This window comes from Microcaecilia unicolor, chromosome 4 (assembly GCF_901765095.1).
Source record: "Microcaecilia unicolor chromosome 4, aMicUni1.1, whole genome shotgun sequence".
NCBI classification, from domain to species: domain Eukaryota; kingdom Metazoa; phylum Chordata; class Amphibia; order Gymnophiona; family Siphonopidae; genus Microcaecilia; species Microcaecilia unicolor.
In genome coordinates this window covers 94,283,678-94,304,576 of record NC_044034.1, presented here as the reverse complement: position 1 = coordinate 94,304,576, position 20,899 = coordinate 94,283,678, and the positions used below count along the sequence as shown (strand labels likewise).

General features: G+C 42.1%; 1 protein-coding gene across 4 annotated transcripts in view; it reads left to right on the top strand.

Annotated features, from left to right (window-relative positions):
- The window catches only part of ITM2B (integral membrane protein 2B), a 72,992-nt gene that overhangs the window by 46,384 nt on the left and 5,709 nt on the right, over positions 1-20,899 (top strand). For all 4 annotated transcript variants that reach the window (XM_030200489.1, XM_030200488.1, XM_030200487.1 and 1 more), the window contains 2 exons: positions 12,750-12,917; positions 17,784-17,894. In XM_030200489.1, the coding sequence (XP_030056349.1) occupies positions 12,750-12,917; positions 17,784-17,894 (279 nt within the window). The remainder of the gene's footprint in view (positions 1-12,749; positions 12,918-17,783; positions 17,895-20,899) is intronic.

The following is a 20,899-nucleotide window of genomic DNA, read 5'->3' as shown; positions in this document are numbered from 1 at the left end:
CCCCTCCAGCCACCCAGGTTGTCCAGCGAATTATTTGGGACAGGCAGGAAAGATCCCCAGTCTTGCCTGCCCGCTGCCAGTGCTGACCCTCCCCCGCTGCCGGATCGCTCTTCAAAATGGCTGCCGAGACTTCCAGCGGCGGAGACCGCCCTTGTAAGTCTCGGCGGCCATTTTGAAGAGCGATCCGGCATGGGACTTGTAATCACTAGTTCCTATTGCAAAGCCCACATTTTGTAGTTTCCTTTGTTTTAAATTAAGAACCAGTGCCTCTTTTTCTCCTATGATAAGCAGGATGCGTTAGCCACATGTAGGTGACATCCTCCAACAGCTCCCATTGGATGGATATGCTCTCCGATAGCTCAGAGAGATCCCCCCCCCAGGTTAAATACAATCAAGGAAGATGCTTGTTAGGTAGGATTGCCATACATCCGGATTTACCCGGACATGTCCTCTTTTTGAGGACATGTCTGGGCGTCCGGACGGGTTTTGGCTAGCCTGCCCTTTTGTCCGGATCTCTGAACAAATGGGCGGGCTGACGTGCATGCAGGCGGGCGGTGGACCTCCCCTCCCCATACGGTCTTCCCTGGTGGTCTAGTGACTTCGGGGCGGGAAACAGCCCCCTCTTTCCTGCCCGGCGCACTGCTCTGCATCCTGTATGCTGCCTGTGACGGTCTCAGCGAGATTCAAAATGGCCGCCGAGAATTGAAGTCTTGTGAGGCCGCTTCAATTCTCTGTGGCCATTTTGAATCTCGCTGAGACCATCACAGGCAGCATACAGGATGCAGAGCAGCGCGCCGGGCAGGAAAGAGGGGGCTCTTTCCTGCCCCGAAGTTACTAGACCACCAGGAAAGATCGTGAGTAAGGGGAGAGGTGGTGACGGGGCCGGGGAGAGGGGAAGTGAGGTGAGGGGGTGACCAGGGGGAGGGGAAAATGTGACAGGGGGCGGGGCGAGGTGTGGAAAGGGGCAGGGAGAGGGCGTAAAATGGGGCGGGGCATGGGCGGGGCAAGTGTCCTTTTTTTAAGGATAAAAAATGGTAACCCTATTGTTAGGTAATCGGGAAACTAGGACAGAGGAGTACACCCATATACAAATGTCTTTCTTGGAATAAAAAAATAATAACAGATAAATGGCAAGCAACATTAAGATTTTTCACTTTTATATATTCTAAATCTCTCTGTAATGGCATTTCCACCCTTGAATTAGCAAGGTTAATTTGCAGTGGAGAAGAAATTATAAATCCAGCTGCATCCAGTGTTGTGGGCTTCCTCTGTGTAGATCAGCTCACCGCACAGGGAATGAATAATTCCATCACTACCCCATCTTTAGTTTTTGCATGAAAGGTGGGGCTCATTAAAAGGGCAGCTCTGAGAGACAGTACATGCGTAAAATGTGGGATCTGTGAGGGTACGTACCTACATTGCTGGTGGGAATGTGAAAAGATTGCCCAACTTTGGACAGCAGTCTGGGCACAAATGGAAAAAATGAGAAAGGAATTATGCTTACTAGATCCGGAAAATTTGGAATGTGAATATTGTACTTAAGTCATATCTGATGGTGAATTGTTATATTGTATTTACTTGGATAAAGGAATATCCTCCAACTGTCACGTTGTGGAGAAACCAAATGCACACTTTAATACGTATGGCGAGACTGTCATTAACGTCCAGAGAAAAGAAGATAAACAGATTTATTCATATTTGGACCCCCTTTTTTAAACTCTTTGCAATTGTGAATGAGAAGTTTTGTTGCTTAACTGTTTAAGACTGTGAAGTGGACTGTGGCATATTATCTTCTGTGAATGGGGGAAGGGGGTTGGGGGTGGGGTTAGAGGGAGTTTTGCTTATCAGTATTCACATATGTATATGGTTACTTGTACCCTCAAGGTGGATATTCTCATTTCTGTTTGTTATGAATCTTGTTTCCTTATTAAAACTCAATGAAAAAGATTTATATTTAATTCAAGTTTTGGGTTCATTGCAACTAGTTTGGGCATATCACCTTTTGAGTTTGCCTATTTTCATTATACTTCCTGCAGTACTGAGGTGGGGTTGTTCATCCTACCTCAGCATTAGAAGGGACATAAAGACTGACGGCATAGCCATTATTGGGTCCATTTACATCCCTTGGCTCTAGTCTGAAGTCACCTACATGTGGCTGACACATCCTGCTTTTCCATGGAGAAAGCGGTTATTTATCTGTAATGGGAGTTCTCCATGGACAGCAGGATAAGTCAACCGCACAACCCTCTCACCTCCCCTTTTTAGTTGATCCATCCCTAGCTAGGGATTGACTGAGGTAGGAAGGGGAAATGGCTCGGGCATGCCAGGCAGGGATAGCAACCGCATATGCTCAGAGGAATAGCAACCGCTTATGCTCAAAAAATCTCTCTGAACTATTTGAGAGCATATCTGCACAGTGGAGGCCATTGGATGATGTCATCTACATGTGGCTGACTTATTCTGCTGACCATGGAGAACTCTCATTACAGGTATATAACCTCACTTTCTTCTCTGTGGTAAGAACACATGAGTGCCTTATCAATATGAGTGACCAGACATTCAAAGTCTGTTTAGGGCAAGAAGTATTATCAAGGTTTGAAATTGTTCACAACTTGGTCACAGAAAAATGCACAGAACTTGAAATGAGTCTTTTATTAGACCAAAAAAGTGCCCTTCTGTAGTCTTAAGATATAGAGGCATATTTTCAAAGCACTTTGGGAGGCTAAGTTCCATAGGTTTCTATGGAACTTTGGGAGGCTAAGTGCTTTGAAAATGAGCTTGATAGGCTTTCGCGGACGTAAGAAGTTTAACACAGAAGAAGAGGCAGCAGTTGCTTCTGCCTAGAATGTTGAAAATAGGTGCAATTCTTTATGAAATACCCTTGTAAATGCATTGTGAGATATAAAAATGTGCAGTATGGCGTTTTAATTTTTTTATTCTTCTCAGCTGACTCTCGGTGATAAATTTCTTCTGGTTGCCTCTACTTCTGTGCCCTTATCTTCAGGATAGGAGGGATTAGCTGCCCAGACAGTAATGCATCCCCCCTTCTGGAGACAGGTTTCCCTTTCTTCCTTTCTTGATAGATATATAAATTCTTCTTCATTTTTATTGAAGAAAAGCATTCCTTAACAGTGCCAGCGTATTAGAGAACAATAACAGTTTTCACCAACAAGACTGAACATTTCACTTTGTATGTCTTAATCTAAACCAAATTCCCTCCAGCCTGTCAGCCTTTAAGGTCATTGTTCATTTTTTCTTGTATTCCCCCCCCCCCAATCTTTCACAAAATGAATTGAAGTACTTGGGGAGGGGAGCCTTGTGTCTTATGACCACCTTGGATTCCAGTCTGCTTCCCCCCCCCCCCCACACCTTTCTCCCCAGCGAGGATCAAGATTACTTCCTCCTTTTTTTGCCTTTCCTATCCCCCTCTTTGTTGTGGACTGTAGCGTCGGGGGTATTAGTTAGATTTTCTATACTGTACTTTTATGTTATAAGGGCCCCTTTTACCAAGCTGCGGTAAAAGGGGCCCGCCCTGCAGTAGCATTGGTGCATGGATTCACCACAAGCCAAGGCCCCCTTTTACCTCAGCGGGTAAAAGGCTTTTTTTAAAGCGAAATGGCCATGTGGTAAATGAGTCACTTGCCGTGCAGCCATTTCCCAGGGGAGCCCTTACCACCGCCCATTTAGGATGCGGTAAGGGTTCCCGCTGTACCCTGGCTGTACCCGCCGGGTAAGCCCCTAGCGCTAGAAAATAAAAATGCATTTTCTAGCGCCAGAGTTGGCAAGCGGCAGAGGCTGTGACTACCGCCTGGCTCCTGCAGTAGCCCAGTGATAGGCCCAATTTGCCACGCGCCAACGCAGCGGTAGCCCTACCGCCCTTTAGTAAAAGGGCCCCTAATTGCTCTGCCTTCTGGTTGGGATTAACAGTCCTTTTATTAAAATGCGCTAGAATCTGAGCTTAATATGTTGTAACATGGGATTTTACTGCGCACTAAGCCCAAATTTAACGCAGCACTTTTTGGGGCATTTTTAAAATCTATTTTATGTTTCAACTGTTTTTTATTATGAAAGAAATCAACATATCCACATCTTATAGACATTATAGAACTAATACAAGTATTTTTTTGTTCCTCCATTATCTTGTAACAGCATAATAAAACAATAATTATCTTACACAAGGATAGTGTGTTTCTTTTTCTTTCTCTGTGTGTTTCATTAATTTGTATTATCCATGAATTCAACAGAACATTGCATTATTGTCAACATCTAACATAACCAAGTATTGTGCCACCTTCATTATCCGATATTAGTACAACAAATCCATTATTAGTTCCCACCATAGTATAATGTTGCATTCTTCCATCCTTATACCTACTATTTCCCTTTCCCCCTTCCCACCCTCCCTGCCCTCTTATTCTTCATGGTTCCCCCTGTAACCTATAAAATTCCCCATACTTTCCAGTATCGCATAAAGTCCACTCATAAGGTATTAATAATCAGACTTCGCCCTTTCTGCGTCATTTTTTCCAAGTAGCATCCCCAGATTTTAAGAAATCTCGTTTTTCTTTTATCATTTCCTTTAGCCTCTTTTGCTTCCCAAACCAACAATTGATGTACCTGATTACGCCAATGCCAGAAATTTGGCGGGTTGTGTGTAGTCCAGTGCTGCATAATACATTTCCTTGCTATCAAACATAATTTGCGCTTTAGCAATACTTTATCTGCATTTAAACTCGATTGTACCTCCTTCATATCCAATATGAGATGTAATGGATTCATATCTACTCTACTACATAACATACCTGTAAGATAGTTAGTTATTTGTCTCCAATATCGTTGTATTAATACACATTTCCACATCGCATGATAAATGGAGTTCTCGGCATTATGACATTTTACACAAAGAGCTGTTTCTATACCCCCTGCTTTATACAATTGAACCTGTGTAAAGTATGCCCTGTGTATCATTCTAAATGCACATTCCCTATAATCATTTCCCCCTATCAGGCATGGAATACTTTTGATTTGTGCCATTATATCCCAGGATTGCAAGTTCCTTCCCATATCTTTTTCCCATTTCTGTTTCAACAAAGTCATCTCCTTCGCAGGAGTTAGGCTCCATAGTCTCTGATATAATTGCGATATAGAAGGGGCATTTTCTGTAATTTCCTCAAAGAAGGTAATAATTTTATTACCTAACCTAATTATAAGTGCTTCTTTATTTAAATTTTGTATGTAATGTTTAAGCTGATAGTGCGCATAAGTATCTTGCCATCCAGGTTCCTCTTGATGAAGCAGCTGCGGCAGTGGCTTAATATCCCCATTCTCTCCTAGTACGTCTGCCAGGGTTTCCACACTTATCTTTCCCCAGTCATCAAAGATTTTGTTCTCCATTCCTGGTTGGAAGGCCGGATTCCCTCTAATACTTATTAACTCCGTTATTCTCGAGTCTCCGCCTAATAGTTTGCCTATAAATTTCCATACCTCTCTCATGGGTTTAAGTAAAATATTGTGCCTAATTCTAGGAGGAGTTTCCCCGCTCCGCAAATGCATTAGGGTAGTAAAGTGATATGGGTTAAATAATGCATCTTCCATCTCTATAGGTGTATAGTCGGAAGCATGAAATAATCTATCTCTCACCAGTCGCAATAAACATGCCATATTATAATATTTAAGATTGGGAATTCCCAAACCCCCCTGTCTCCATCCTCCCAACATGTATTTTTGTTGTATTTTAGCTTTTTTCTTAGCCCAACAGAATCTGAGCAGCATTCGGTATAAGCGCTTTATATCTTTCTGCAACAGGGCTATTGGTAAGATCTGCATCATATATAACCATCTCGGTAAGATCACCATTTTAAGAAGGTTGATCCTCCCTATGAGCGAGAGTGTTAGCGTGCCCCATGATGCCAACTGCTGTGCTGTCTGTTCCAGTAATTTTTCAACATTTAAATGATATAGCTCTTTTGGTCTGGCCGGCAACTGTATACCCAAATATACAAAAGATTTATGTGCCTGCTTCAAAGGGAAATCTCCCCCCCATAACTCGTGTATGTCCACATTAATTTGAAGCGCTTCTGACTTGTCTATATTCAGTTTGAAACCCGAATAATCTCCATATTCTCTGAAAATTTGTAAAAGATTCTCTAGAGTATCTTTTGGCTTCGTAATAATCATTAACAAGTCATCCGCAAATGCAGCTATCTTAAATTCCTGATTTTTAATATGTACCCCTGTTATCGCTGCACAATCATGTATGTCTCTAATTAATGGGTCTAATTGAAGTGCAAATAACAGAGGCGACAAAGGACAACCTTGTCTAGTTCCCCTAGTGATCTGAATTTCCCCCGATATATTTCCATTTACCAGCACTTGTGCCCTTGGGTTATGATATAGTGCTCTAATTGCCTGCACAAAGGTGCCATTAAATCCATATTTCTGTAGCACCGAGTATAGAAAGGGCCATTCCACTCTGTCGAATGCTTTTTCTGCGTCGAAGCTGATCATCACAGCTTGTTCTTTGGAGTGACCTAGTCCTTCCAATGACGCCAAAATATTCCGCAAGTTTTTTGTACTTGTTCGCCCTTGGACAAAACCCACCTGTGCTGGATGAATTAGATGAGGCAATATCCCTCCTAATCTTTTGGCCAATATTTTTGCAAATAATTTTGCCTCTTGATTAATTAGGGAAATGGGTCTATATGATGTAACCAACTGTTCATCTCGTTTTGGTTTAGGAAATACTACTATCCTAGCTAAATTCATATTATCAGACAAGGCCCCCTTCTCTATCCAGTCATTGAACATTTCAGTCAAGGTAGGGAGAATCGAGTCCCCCATCATCTTATAAATTCTGCTTTAAAACCGTCTGGACCTGATGCCTTGCCTGATTTACTTTGTTTGATTGCCCATCCTACCTCGTCTTCACTAATCCTAGCATTTAGCCGCTTTCTGTCTCTACTTTGCAGCCTCGGAATGTGAACACCCTCTAAGTAAGACTCCCCCTGTAGCTCGTCTTGATCTGCCCTCTTATAAAGTTCTTGATAAAAATTTTGAAAAGCTTGTCGAATTTCTTTATTAGAGTGTATGAGTTTCCCATTTTTTTGTTTAATAGTTGTTATATTTCGGGAATTAACCTTAGATGCTATAAGTCGAGCTAAATATTTGCCCCCTTTATTCCCGTGCTTGTAAAGTTGAAAGCGATAGTAGGCCTGAGATTTCACTTCTCTCTCATGTAGTTTGGCATTTAAAGTTGCTTGTATGGTCAGAATCTCTTGTCTGATATCATTACTAGGGTTCATACCGTATTGGCGGTGTAATTTACCTAAAAGTTGTTCTAGTCTCATTATTTCTCTGTCTCTCATTCGTTTATAGTGCGTGACATAGCTAATTATTTCCCCCCGCAACACCGCTTTCGCTGCTTCCCAGTAAGTGCTGATCTCATCCACTGAGCCTTCATTAAAATGCTTAAATTCTGCCCATTTAGCATGTAAAAGCTCCCCAAATCTTGCATCTTTAATTAAGTATGTTGGAAACGTCCAGCTTTTTAGCAAGTCTTCATCCTCTCCTCCCTTCCATGTCATTCCGACCACTGAATGATCCGATATGACACAGGGATCTATGTGTACCTCAGTAATGTCTGTTATTATAGTTCGTGATACCAGCAAGTAATCAATTCTTGATGCTGACCCATGTGCTCTAGATTGGTGTGTGTATTCTTTCTCCATAGGATGCAAGGTGCGCCAGACATCTATTAAATCTAATATTTCACATAAATCCGGTAGACCCCTAGTATCTATTTTTCTTATCTCCTTAGGCGGATGCGATCTATCCATATTCGGGTCCCAAGTCATATTGAAATCTCCTCCCATCACTAGGGGCAAGTTTTCCAATTGAGTGATTTGGGAAAGCAATTTCTTATAGAATTTTAAATCTAACACATTAGGAGCATAGACATTTCCCAAAATTATAGTTTTTTTATTAATGGTTACTATGCTTAGCACAAATCTACCCTCTGGGTCTGAAATAGTTTTATGTATCTTGATTGCTAGCCCTTTCCGAAAAAGTATGGCTACTCCCCCTTTTCGACCCATTGCCGCAGCTGCCACACAATCTGCCACCCACCATTTGGCTAATTTGGCATGCTCCTCTGCTGACAAATGTGTTTCTTGGAGCATTGCAATATCTGCTCTTATATGTTTAAGATGGCGCAATATTTTTGATCTCTTGATGGGGGAATGTATTCCCCCCACATTCCAGGATGCTACCTTAAGTAGTTATCATTCATATAGCGATTTTCCATCATCTGATTACCTTTTACTATCAAGAGTAGCCAGCCCAGCCTCCAACCACTCCTGTTCATACCCCATGTTCTCATTTTCATATTTATTTGCGTCTGTAGGTTACATTGAGTTACTCTCTTCCCCTTCCCCCCCTTACATTGTCCTGTAGTTATCTGTTCCCTAACCTCCCCCCTCTCCCCATTCCCCCCCATTAGCCCTCTCCTTCCCGTAGGAAGCAGGTCACTTTCAACGCGCCTCCTCCCATTATTTGTATCCGTCCCTTTTCTGCTCGTTCTTCCATTAATGATACATGTATGTGTGAGTAAGTATTACCTCTTTAACATTCAGTCCCCCAACACATTTGACATTTAGATTTGCCATTCTCTACAATTATTAAGCAAAAGCAGTATTATTAGTCATAAATAATCTTATGATTATCAGATTCTTTCAAACTAAGCTTGTTATACTTTTAAATCTAATGTAACTGATTTCAGGCTCTACGACTTATATGACCTGCAGTGTCAACTTGTTATCAACAACAGTAGTATCTTAACCTTATTATACTATATCTATTATAACATATTTTTATGATTGTGTGAGTATGTATTACCTCTTTATCATTCAGTCCCCCATCTCATTTGACTTTTAAATTTGCCAGTCTCTACAATTGTTAATCAAGAGTAGTATTAGTCTTATGAGATCTTAGTGTTGTCAGATTCTTTCAAACCTAGATTGTAATACTTTCAAATCTAATTTAACTGATTTCAGGCCTTGCAGCTTACATTATCTGCAGTATCAAATATCTAACAACAAAAGTAATATCTTAATATCCTTATACTATATCTATTATAACATACTTTCCTAATATCCAAGATTCTTGGCCACTTTTCATGCTTAAATCGTCCTTTCCTGTTATCCTGTTTGTGTTTCAATTGGCCCTCTAATGGTTTCAGTGTGCATTATGTCCACCTTAAATCCAATTTGTGTCGCTGTTCAGTGTGTCCATTGATAGTCTCTTTTATGTATCATCTGCCCCAACATCCTCTGTTTATAATTCTCATTTCAATTATAGGTCTCTTCTTTATACTTTTTTCTCAAGCATTTAGCGAAGTCAGTTAGAAAATGTCTTTTTTTCAGCAGTGCAATCCTTAGCTCTCAAGTTTCCGGCCTCTCTTCCATCTGTTGCACAAATAGTTTTGCTTCTTCCATAGTGGTAAACAACTTTGTGCCCGAAGAATGAATGATTCTCAACTTTGCAGGGTATAATAGCGCAAACTTAATCTTTTTATTCACCAACGCTGAGCATATCGATGAAAACTTTTTTCTTTGCGCCGCCACCGCCGATGAATAATCTTGAAAGCAAAGAACTTTGCGGTTCCCGCTGTATAGTTCTTTGCCGTTGCGCAGGGCTTGCAGTATGGCGTTTTTGTGACTGAAATTGAGAATTTTGCAGATGACTACACGTGGTCTTCCCTCCGCCACGGTCTTCGGCCCTAGTCGATGTGCACGCTCGATTCTTAGCGGCCCCAACATCTCAGGTAACTCCAGTTCTGCTGTGAACCACGTTTCAAGAAATTTGCTGAGTTCACGATCTCCTTGCCCTTCAGTTAGTCCCACAATTCGGAGGTTGTTCCTCCTCGACCTATTTTCTAGGTCTTCGAGTTTGTCGTCGTATGAGGTAATTGTTTTCTTCAGTTGATTTATCTCTGCTTCTAGTACAGTGACTCGGTCTTCCGTTTCACTGGCCCGCTGTTGATATTGCGCCATATCCGTTTGTATTTGGGCTATACTGTTATTAAGGGATTCCAACTTGTTGTCCAGGGAACTCAGTTTTTTATCTAATATTACCTCTAGCGCTTGTGTAACTTCTCCCACAATTTCCGCGGCCCAGGCGGACCCCACCTCCGACGTTCCCGGGCTCACCGGCGCCGCCATTTTGTCTCCAACTAGGCGAGTTTTTTCTTTTTCTTTTCTTGTGTTTTTTGTCGCCATTGCCGTAACCTTCTGCACTCAATCCGTTCACTGTGAGTTCGGCTATTGTTCGCTCTCAGTTAGCAGGATGTTAATCTTTGTTTGCAGCGATTTTTTGCCTAGATGTTTGAGGAGAAGGCAGGAGCGATCCAACTAGCGCCCACTCCCGCTCATAGCGTCACGTGACCGCGTCTTTAAAATCTATTTTATTGCAGGTCATATGCAAGTGCTGTCATTAGAGCGCGGTACCTGCATAGAGTTAATGCGAGAGTACTTACTGCTTCCTTTTTAGGAGGCGCTAAATGCTCCCACATTAACTCTGTGTTAATACTTCTACACCCATTCTCTGCCCATGACATGCCCCCCAATATTTTTTTAAAATCAGTAATGTACAGGTTAGCACTTGCAAACAGGCAAAACACTGCAAAATGTTTTAAATCATTTCTGTGGTAGCCTGTTTGTACACACTAACAGTGTGTTAAGGGCTTAACGCCCTTTAATAAAAGGGCCCTTGAAGTCGTCAAGTGTTTATAAATAAAGAAAGAGAACTTGAAATGAGGTAAGTGATTGAAATATATGCTGAGCGCTTAAAAATGTAGAGCACTAGAAATTCATACGTATGGTTATCTCACTTTTTTTTACCTCAGGTGAAAATATATAACGGAATCCTTTTGTGTGAAGATTAAAGTTGGGAATGATTTGGATTTGGGACTGAGTTTGAACAATACAAGAAACTGTTCTCAGACAGGACAGAGAGCAGCACTGCCGAGGGATCTCCCTGTTTGAATTCCTGGTGCTAGATAACCCTGTAAAATAGTGAAAGCCTGTTTTAGTGTTCTGTAATAATGTAAGGCTGTATAATTTCTAAAAAGTGCCATATATTTCTGAAGTAGTAATACATCTGTTTTGTACCGGGGGGTGGGGGGGGTGGAATGTAAAATTGTATTTTTCAGATGGAACTTGTCTTAAAGGGCAATATTCAAACATCTGCAAGCATGTAAATTTTACCTCTAACCCTTCCGCAATATTGGTCACAAAAATAGAGAACAGAATGGGCCCCAGGATATGTCCCTGAAGCACTCCTATACTTACCGTTCTTTCTTCCAATCGAATTCCATTTACCACAACCCTTTGTCACCTGTCAGTCAACCATTTTCTGATCCACTTAACTACTTTGGATCTGATCCTCAAGCTTCTCAGTTTATTCATGAATGTCCAACGAGGAACCGTGCCAAAAGATTTTCTGAAATCTAAGTAGACTACATCTAGCTCATGTCCTTGATCTAGTTCTTTTGTCATCCAGTCAGAGAAATCAATTGAATTTGTTTGGCACTGTCTTTGGTGACACCATGTTGCCTCAGATCTTTCATCCCATTGGATTCTAGAAAGCTCATTATCCTTTCCTTGATTACCTTCTCCATTATTTTTCCCACCACCAAGGTTAGACTTACTAGCCTATTTATTTATTTATTGCATGTGTATCCCACATTTTCCCACCCCTTTGCAGGCTCAATGTGGCTTACAAAGCCTATAGTTTTCCACCTCTATTCCCACTTTTGTGAAGAAGGACCACATCCCGCAGTCTGAATATCGGGCCCATTAAATTTAGATTAAAGTCATATATTGGTTTACCTTTTAGAGCAAAATAATCGGCTCCCAAATCTTTTCAAGTCTGTCAAGCAAACCAGTATTTTCAGACATTCTAGCTTCATATTTAAGCTGTAGCACATTTAAGGTATATTTTACTAAACTATGGTAAACTTTGCAGTTAACATGGGATTTTACCACACGGTAACTGAAAATTGAATATGACACCCAATGGGGGAATTTCCTCTATGTTTTATTTACAGGTCATGAGTTAACATTCACATTACTGCACAGTACCTGCTCCAGGTTAACACCAAAGCACTTGGTGCCTCCTGTTTAGGAGGTGGTAAGTAATCACATGTTAACTGTGTATTAGGTAATCGGTGCACAGTAAGTGTAGCACGTTAACTGTCAAATGCCTTCCACGCCCATTCTCTGCCCATGCCACGCCCCTTGACACAAAAAACATTTAACACCCTGTTTACCAGATGCTAATTTTGGAAAGATTGGTAAGACCCCTAAAGCAGCTCTGCGCTAACAGTTAATGTGGGGTAAATTGGGTGTTAAGTGCTTCATGCAGTTTAGTAAAAGGGCCCCCTTAAGTAACTCTAGAACAGGGGTGTCCAACTTCAGTCCTTGAAGGCCACAATCCAGTTGGGTTTTCAGTATTTTCCCAATGAGTATGCATGAGATCCATTTTCATGCACTGTCTCCATTGTATGCAAATAGATCTCATGCATATTAATTGTGGAAATCCTGAAAATTCAACCTGGTGAGGGCCATGGTTGGACACTCCTGCTCTAGAACAAACTAATGGTGGCTTAAGAAAAGGCCTTGTTTCAAAGTGGCTGATTTCTCTGGTGGCTGCACATACTGTAGGTTGTACCTCTTCTATCTCGATATATCCAGAATGAGATGATTCCAACTGAGCTCCCTAAAGATTCATCAAGGTCTCATCATCAGTCAATTCAAGAAGGCATCGAGATCCTGGAGGAGGAGAATGTGGAATTCATCAATGTGCCGATCCCAGAGTTTGGGGACAGTGACCCTTCTCGGATAGTTCATGACTTCAGCAAGGTAAGAAACGATGTTTAGGCAGTACCTAGGGTGACATTGCTGAAGGATCTGCTTCATTTGAATTCCGATAGATGTAAAAGAGTGTAATGCTGTTCTGCAATAATTTAAGGCTTCCTAATTTCTAAAAAAGTGTCATGTTTTTCAAAAGTAATAGCACAGTTGTTTTGTGTAGAATCTTGATGGGTAGGTACAGATTCTCCTTTATCTAGCTAAAAGTATATATAGGACCTACTATTCAGCCAGTCAGTGTATAAAGTTAAGCACTGGCACTTGATTTATATATTCAGCAGTGTCATCTGTTTAACCCAAGGGTTCTCAACCCAGCCCTTGGGATACACCAAGCCAGTCAGGTTTTCAAGATACCCACAATGAATATGTAGGCGATAGATTTGCATGCACTAGATTCTAGGCAAATCTGTCTCATGCATATTCATTCTGGATATCCTGAAAACCTGACGTATGTCCAGAGGACTTGGTTGAGAACCCCTGGTTTAACCAGTATCACTGGAAAAAAAAATCTCTATCTGTAATCACCAGCCAGGGCTGCCCTACCATGAGGTCAACTGTGGCAGGGGCCTCAGATGGCACTCTCCATGGAGTGCCATCTTTCACCCTTCCTCCATGTTTAGTGTTTACTTTCTTTTTTTCTTTTCCAAAAGGCAGCAGTGACCGCGCTTTCCATACGCTGCCCTGCCCAACACCTGCCTCTTCTCCTTTCAGCGGCACTCCTCTTGACGAAGTTACGTCAGAGTCAAAATGCAATAGAGTGATGAGGCCAGTGCCGGCGGCAGGGCAGCCTATGGGAATCACTGCCACTGCTGCCTTTTGGAAAATAAAAAAAGAAGGGAAATGTAGGGAAGAGGGTTGAAAAGAGAAGGGAGAAGATGCCAGACCAGGCCGGGCAGGGTGGCATCTCGTTCCTCCCTCATATGGCAGATTGCATTTGGCTGCCCCTGTCACCAGCAACTATTTGTTTAAATAGTTGCTGGTGACTAATAGTTTAGCAGGCCTAATTTTAAATTCATAAGGTACTCAGGGCTGAATTCTGTATATCGCATTGAAAAGTGCTATTCTGTAAGCTGCACATAGAAGTTAGGCACGCTTTATAGAATAGTGCTTACGCCTAAGAATCACACCAAATTTTAGGCGCGGCCAATTGCACCAACTAAAAAGTGGTGCAAATGCATGCGCCTAAATTAGGCACAAATCCCCTCTTATTCTATGATAGCATGTGTAAATGTAAGGAATGCCCCTGTTCTGCCCATGACCCTCCCATTTCTGTGCCCCCTTTTTTTAACTCGCACATAAAATTTAGGTGTGCATCCCGCACCTAAGCTTATGCACATATATTCCAATTAAATCTAATTAGTGCCAATAATTGCTTGTTAAGCCAATTATTGGTGCTAATTAGCTTGTTTAATTAAATTGCTAGCGCAATTTTTAGTGACTTTTATAAAATTAAGGGGTTAGTGGCTAAATGTTGCCACTAAGGAGGTAACTCTATAAATGAATGCCTCTGTCTAGGCACTCTGATAATGCACGGTGAGAGCCTATTCTATACCAGTATCTGGATGCCCAGAGTCTGTTATTCAATACTAACATAACCCAGTATTGGCATGCCTTACATTTATGCACCTGCAGTTATAGCAGCCATAGACCTGCGGGTGCCTAAATGTAGCAAGGGCACCTGCAAACGGGAGGCCAGTTCATATGTATACCCCTCTTGCATTTATTCACTATGCAAGTTACACGCACTCCTACAGAATGAGGCTTAGGCATCCTGCTAGTGCTTACTTGTGTAAGTGTACATTTACCCGCAAAGGTGCTAGTATTTGGTAACATTGGACTAAATTCAGGAAATGAAAAAAAATGAGTACTGAGCTCTATTCTATAAATGGCATTCCAAGGTGGGCACCGTTTATAGGATAATGTTTAGTGCTGGGATCCATGCCCAGTTTGGGCGCGAGGATTTACACCAACTGAAGCATGGAGTAAATTCTCACACCTAAATTAGGTGTGGATCTCTTGTATTCTATAATACTGCACGCATCGAAAATGAACGCCCCTGACCCACCCATGCCTCCCCCATGGTTACACTCCATTTCAGATGCATGCTTAAAAATTTACACACATATCTTTTTAGAATACCAACTAGGAAGATGTGCGTGTGTTGATAGTTTGAGGAATGTGAGCCCTTGGGCCATAGTGAGGTTGGTACTACCTGTACTACGCAAACGCAACACAGGCCCTCGCTGACGCTGCCACTAGAAAAAGTCCAGGACAGGCTACAGGCAGACACGAACAGAACCAGGACCAGGGTCTAGACAAGCAAGGTCAGGAGCAACCAGAAGTCAAGGTAGACAGCAGGCAGACAAAGTCAGGAACAGGCCAGGGGTCAAGGCAGGCAGCAGGCAGATGAATTCAGGAAAAGGCCAGAGGGTGGTTCTTAAAAGAACCTTTGGATGGATCAGCAGGACGGGACCGACAGGGAGGAACTCTGGAACTGGATGAGGCAGGAACAGACAGGCAGGGACTCTGGAACAGGGCTAGGCAGGAAGGAATGCAGGAACAAGGCAGGCAGGCAAGAAGGCAACACTACTGGAGTTAGCAGGACACCAGGAAGCCTGTTGCTGAGGTACTGGTGAGATTGGAGAACTTCCTTAAATATTGCTAGGCAGGATGTGATATCATCAGTCTGTGCCCTTTGCAGGGCCATAAAAAGGAAGTGCAGAATTCCAGGAAGTAAAAGAGTCTTCAGGCACGAGAGGGTGTCGGAGCCCGCCAGGAGCGCCTGGAGACAGGTGAGGGGCATGACAGCACACAGCACATAAATTCAAATTCTTGCCAATTAGCACCAGTAATTGATAGCACCCAATTATTAGCACTAACTGGCTCATTATTCAATTAAATTGTAGAGAGGAACAGATTGAAAAGAATGGGGACAAGGATATGCCCTGGTGTCATCGCTGGGCAGTGTAGATAGACTAGCGTTCTTTCCTGATTTTGTTGCTTTAGGAAGGATTCACTACTTTATCCTTTCTACAGATCTGTTAAATTAATTGTCTCTATTATAAATATCAGCATTTTGTACATTTGTAGTTTTTTAACCACCTAGAATTGGACTTCAGTCTTTTGTGACATGGGGATTGAGTGACTAAACTGGTAGATGAATCTTACATAAAATCATGGTATTTTTCAGCATTTTAGTTGTTTCCTTTTTCTTGTAAGCCATATTACTCAATGTGGTTTTAAATCACAATTTTTTTGAGAGAAAAGCCTGAGGGAAACAAGAAGGGTTCCCTTAAAGGGAAAAAAAGTGAACAACAGAGCACTGGTTAAAGGCCAGTTTATTCAGTACTAGCCTTGGTGTTAACGGCAAATTAATAAACAGCACTTACACTAGCAATGGTCCAAAACCAGAATTCTAATGAAACAAGGCATTCAAAAGCAAGGCAGAACAAGAGTCCAAACTAGACGCCAGAACAAGACATGAGACAGGATCCAAGGCAGGAAACAGGAGCACAGGTAGGAGCACAATCATACAGGCAACATAGGTAGCATAGGTCAGTTGGAGACTGGGCATAGATGAGGAAACATGGAAGCACAGAGAATGACCTAGCACTGGTCCAGATCAGAAGTAGGGTAAATAAACCCCTTCTCTCTGGACTGGCCCCAGCAAGGAGGTTTAATTGACAGAAGACGGCGTCATGTGACAAGGCTGAAACTGTAGCCGCCATCTTGATACACTCAAAACAAAACAAACTTTGGTCCACACCAAGCCACACTTAGGCAGTCCTTATTTCTAATAAGCATTTGCTATTATTTTGGGTGGCTCAATATGGCAGCAAGCTCTGCCTACTGGCTTCAGACCAGTTAATGGGCCAAGCACGCTCCCGCTGTCTCCTGTCAATTAAATCTCCTTGGGCCCCAGCAGAGCCAATCACACAGGGACACACAAGATAAGAAATTACAGGGCACATTTATCACACAGAGATAACAGAAGAGATGGGACTACAGCTCCTTCTAGAGTCAGGGAGACTCATGCCAAGCACACCACCAGTCTACTCCAGCTTTCTGCCAGTCCTGACAGATATGCACATCCCACTCATATACATTTATATAAACCAAAAAATCCTAAGGAAAGAGGCAAAAAGCTGAACACATTAATTGCTAAGATGAAATTTTTTTAAAAGGCTGAAATCACAGAAACTCATATTATTTTGTTCTTTAAATCTTACATAGTTGCATAATAAATGCAGATCTTTATTTGCCATCATTTACTAAAGCACAAAAGAATATGAATTAATTTCTATGATTTCAACTTAAAAAAAATTACATCATAGCAATTAATGTACTTATGTACAATTTATGTACTTATAAAGGGTTTGGACGGCTTCCTAAAGGAAAAGTCCATAGACCGTTATTAAATGGACTTGGGGAAAATCCAGTATTTCTTGGATGAGCAGTATAAAATGTTTTGTACATTTTTGGGATCTTGCCGGGTATTTGTGGATTGGCCACTGTTGGAAACAGGATGCTGGGCTCGATGGATCTCTGGTCTTTCCCAGTATGGCAATACTTATGTACTTAATGTGTTCAGCTTTTTGCCTCTCGCCTTCATCCTTTACAGCACCGTCTTCCATCCCTCAGGTTACAGATCCCAGGAGTTGGACCTGGTTATTTATAAATTTGTTATAATCACTAACAGTGAGTTCAGTATGTAATACGTTTTCTAACCTGCCGTCTCTGTTAGAAAGACCTGTTTGTCAAAAAAGGTGTGTTACTATCATAATAATGAATAAGTAAGTATGCTTCAAATGATTTGTAGTTAACAATTTTTCTTAAAATTAATGTTTTCTTTGCCAGAATGTCACAGCCTACCTTGATCTCAGATTGGATACGTGCTATGTGATTCCTCTGAACACTTCAGTTGTTATGCCACCGAGAAACTTTATGGAACTGCTCAAGAACATTCGGGTGCGTTCAGTGTGCTATACGTTGTCATTTATCAGATTGTAACACTGACCCAAAGGCACTGCAGTGCAGAGGGCTTGGCTTTGATTCCAAGGTCAGGTGTAGTTGGAGATACTGCACAGACAGCATTCACAGCTCTCAGTGAGAAGGAATGCTAGTCACTGCACAGGAAATTCTTCAAGAGACAAACTTGTTGGCATTCCACAAAGAGTTAAAATGGCATCTGTTCCTCAGAGCAGTGCTTCTCAACCCTCTCCTGGAGGCACATCTAGCCAGTTAGGTTTTCAGGATTATCACAATGAAGGATATTTGCATACAGTGGGCCTCCAACAAATGCAAATAGCCTATCCTAAGGCAGGTGTAGCTAGCTATGTGTATTCTCTGCATGTATGCAGATGGTAATTTTATAGAGCTTTCACTGTGTGTCAAGCCTGCTTTTAAACTGTGTGGACACATACATGTGTAAAAATTATGTGCATCGAAAGAGTGTGCTTAGTTATACAGAGTTTGGGGGTAATTCTCTATAGATCTCCTAAAGTTAGGCTCTGGGATAATGCGTGCTAAATGTGAATGCTCTGTTGGCAATTGTGTGCACAATTACTATTATAGAATGTTAGTGTAGGTCTTCAGTTATGTTGTCAACCAGAAGAAAGCAGACTTGTATGCAAATGAAAAGATTTATTTCCAAGTATCCGACGTGGCCAAGTTTCGCCTATAAGGCTGCGTCAGGAGTTTACAGTATACTGTTAACCAGACATACATAATAAAATTAAAACAGTTAAAATACATAATTAAAGAGCATAGTAAAAAATAAACAATTGAAATTCACAATCAAAAATAACTTGAAAATCATCAGAGCAGCATGCATAATACTTTAAAACAAAACCAAACAATTCCTTAATAATTAATGAACATAACAAAAATACATGCATACTATACGCAGTAAACCTGATAGCCATGCATAATTGAAATACATAGAAAATTAGTAAAATATTTATAAAAACCAAAGCCCAATGGTATCAGACATAGGTGAATATTAAAATACATTTTAGGCTTAACAATAGTGGGTCTCATACAGAATAACTTATGTCATGTGTTAAATAGTGAGGGTAATTCTCTGTAGATCACCTAAAGTTAGGCACCAGGACAATGCGTGGTAAATGTGAATTCTCTGTCGGCAACTGTGTGCACAGTTACCATTACAGAATACTAGTGTAAATCTGCAGTTATGTGCCTAACTTTAGGTGTGCGCTAGAAAAATTCTCCAGCAACTAAATGAAGTTACATATCATGTTCCATGTCACCATTCTTCAGAGACATAAATCTAAATCATGCTTTATCCAAATCTAATGTTTTTTATTTAATTAAGAAATTAGATAAATTTGGAAGGATCTTCAGAGGTCACAGCACAGATACTGCATTCCAACAGGTTTCTTTATGCAGTACTGTGTAATCCTCTTTGATCTTTCCTGATGGTGAGTGAGAGATCGTATGGGAATTTTTTGGACCTCTGTCCAGTGGCGTAGCAAGGGCGGGGCAGTGGGGGCGGTCCGCCCCGGGTGTCAACGGGTGGTGGGGGTGCTCTGCTAGCGAGTCCCTACCAGCTCCATCCACCTGGCAGCTATGTGGTGCGGCGTCTCGCGTCTGTGCTGCTGTAAGAGAAGAAAATCGCCTTGTCGGCCCTTCCCTCACTCTATCCCACCCTCGAGGAAATAGGATGTTACATCAGAGGGCGGGACACAGTGAGGGAAGGGCCGATGAGGCGAGTTTCTTCTTTTACAGCAGTGAAGAGTCGCACAAGGCGCCGGGTGGACGGAGCTGGTAGACAGGTGGGGACTGGGTCAGGGGGGGGGGGGTGCCGTGTTGCTGTGTCATGCCGGGGGGGGGTGCCGTGTTGCCCTGCAGCCGGGGGGGGGGGGGGGGGGGGGGGGGTGTGTAGCAGCGATCTGCCCTGGGTGGCAGTGAACCACAGAACACCACTGCCTCTGTCCTGAAGAAGAGATTGAAACTTTGTCATTTCGGCAGAGGCTCCGTGTTTTTCTAACCTAAGTGTGTTTTGATTTTTTGATATGAGACTGCAATACTTTTGTACAAAAAAAATTAAAACCTGTTGGGAGAATTTTTCTACTGTGTATTTTGGACCCCTGTGTGTGGAGTTTTTGTCCCATTTATTGAATTTAACTTTAGGTGGAGCACCTAAGTTAGATCAATGGCTGGTGTAAATTCTTGTGCCTAAATGCTGGCAGTTAGGTGCATAACTGCTAGTATTCTATAACCTGTGTGTGTAAGTGCTGGCATGTCCCTGACCCATCCATGCCCCTTCTAGGGCCACACCCACTCATATGCCTTGTTTTTGTGCACACAGTTTATAGTATACCGACCTAGGACAGTTACACACGTAACTGCTAATTATGGTTTATTGGGCTTAATATACTGCTTTTCCAAAACAGAACAAAGCAGCGTACAATTTAAAATTAAAGAGGGGTAGGAAAGAAAAGGATAAAGAAGAACAGGAATAGTAGGCACATCAAGGGGATAGTACAGAGCACAGTCATAGCAATCACATTACAAACGTACAGATAGCAAGGTTTGTCCTGGGTGATAGGATGAGCTGCTCCCTCTTTCATCACTGAAGACCTTGTGAAATAAGTGGGATTTAAGTGTGATTTTTAACTTTTGAAAAGAGAATTCTAGGCAGACGAGGGAAGGGCATTCCGGGGGTGGGGGTTGTTACAATAGAAAGTCCTGTTTCTGGTGGAGTCAAGTCTTGCACAATGGATAGATGGGATGTGGAGGTGATGCTCGTTTTAAAGATCATAGGACCATGAAAGGGGCATATAGAGCAATGGTGTAGCCACAGGGAGGGGTTGGGCCCCACCCCCAAACTGCAGTGCCCTGAACGGCCGGTGGAATGCTTAAGCCCCACCAGCTGAAGAACTCTGCAGCCCGAACCTCCCCCAGGGTGAGGAAGTTGGCAGCTGAAAAGCACACCACTAACTTCTTCATAC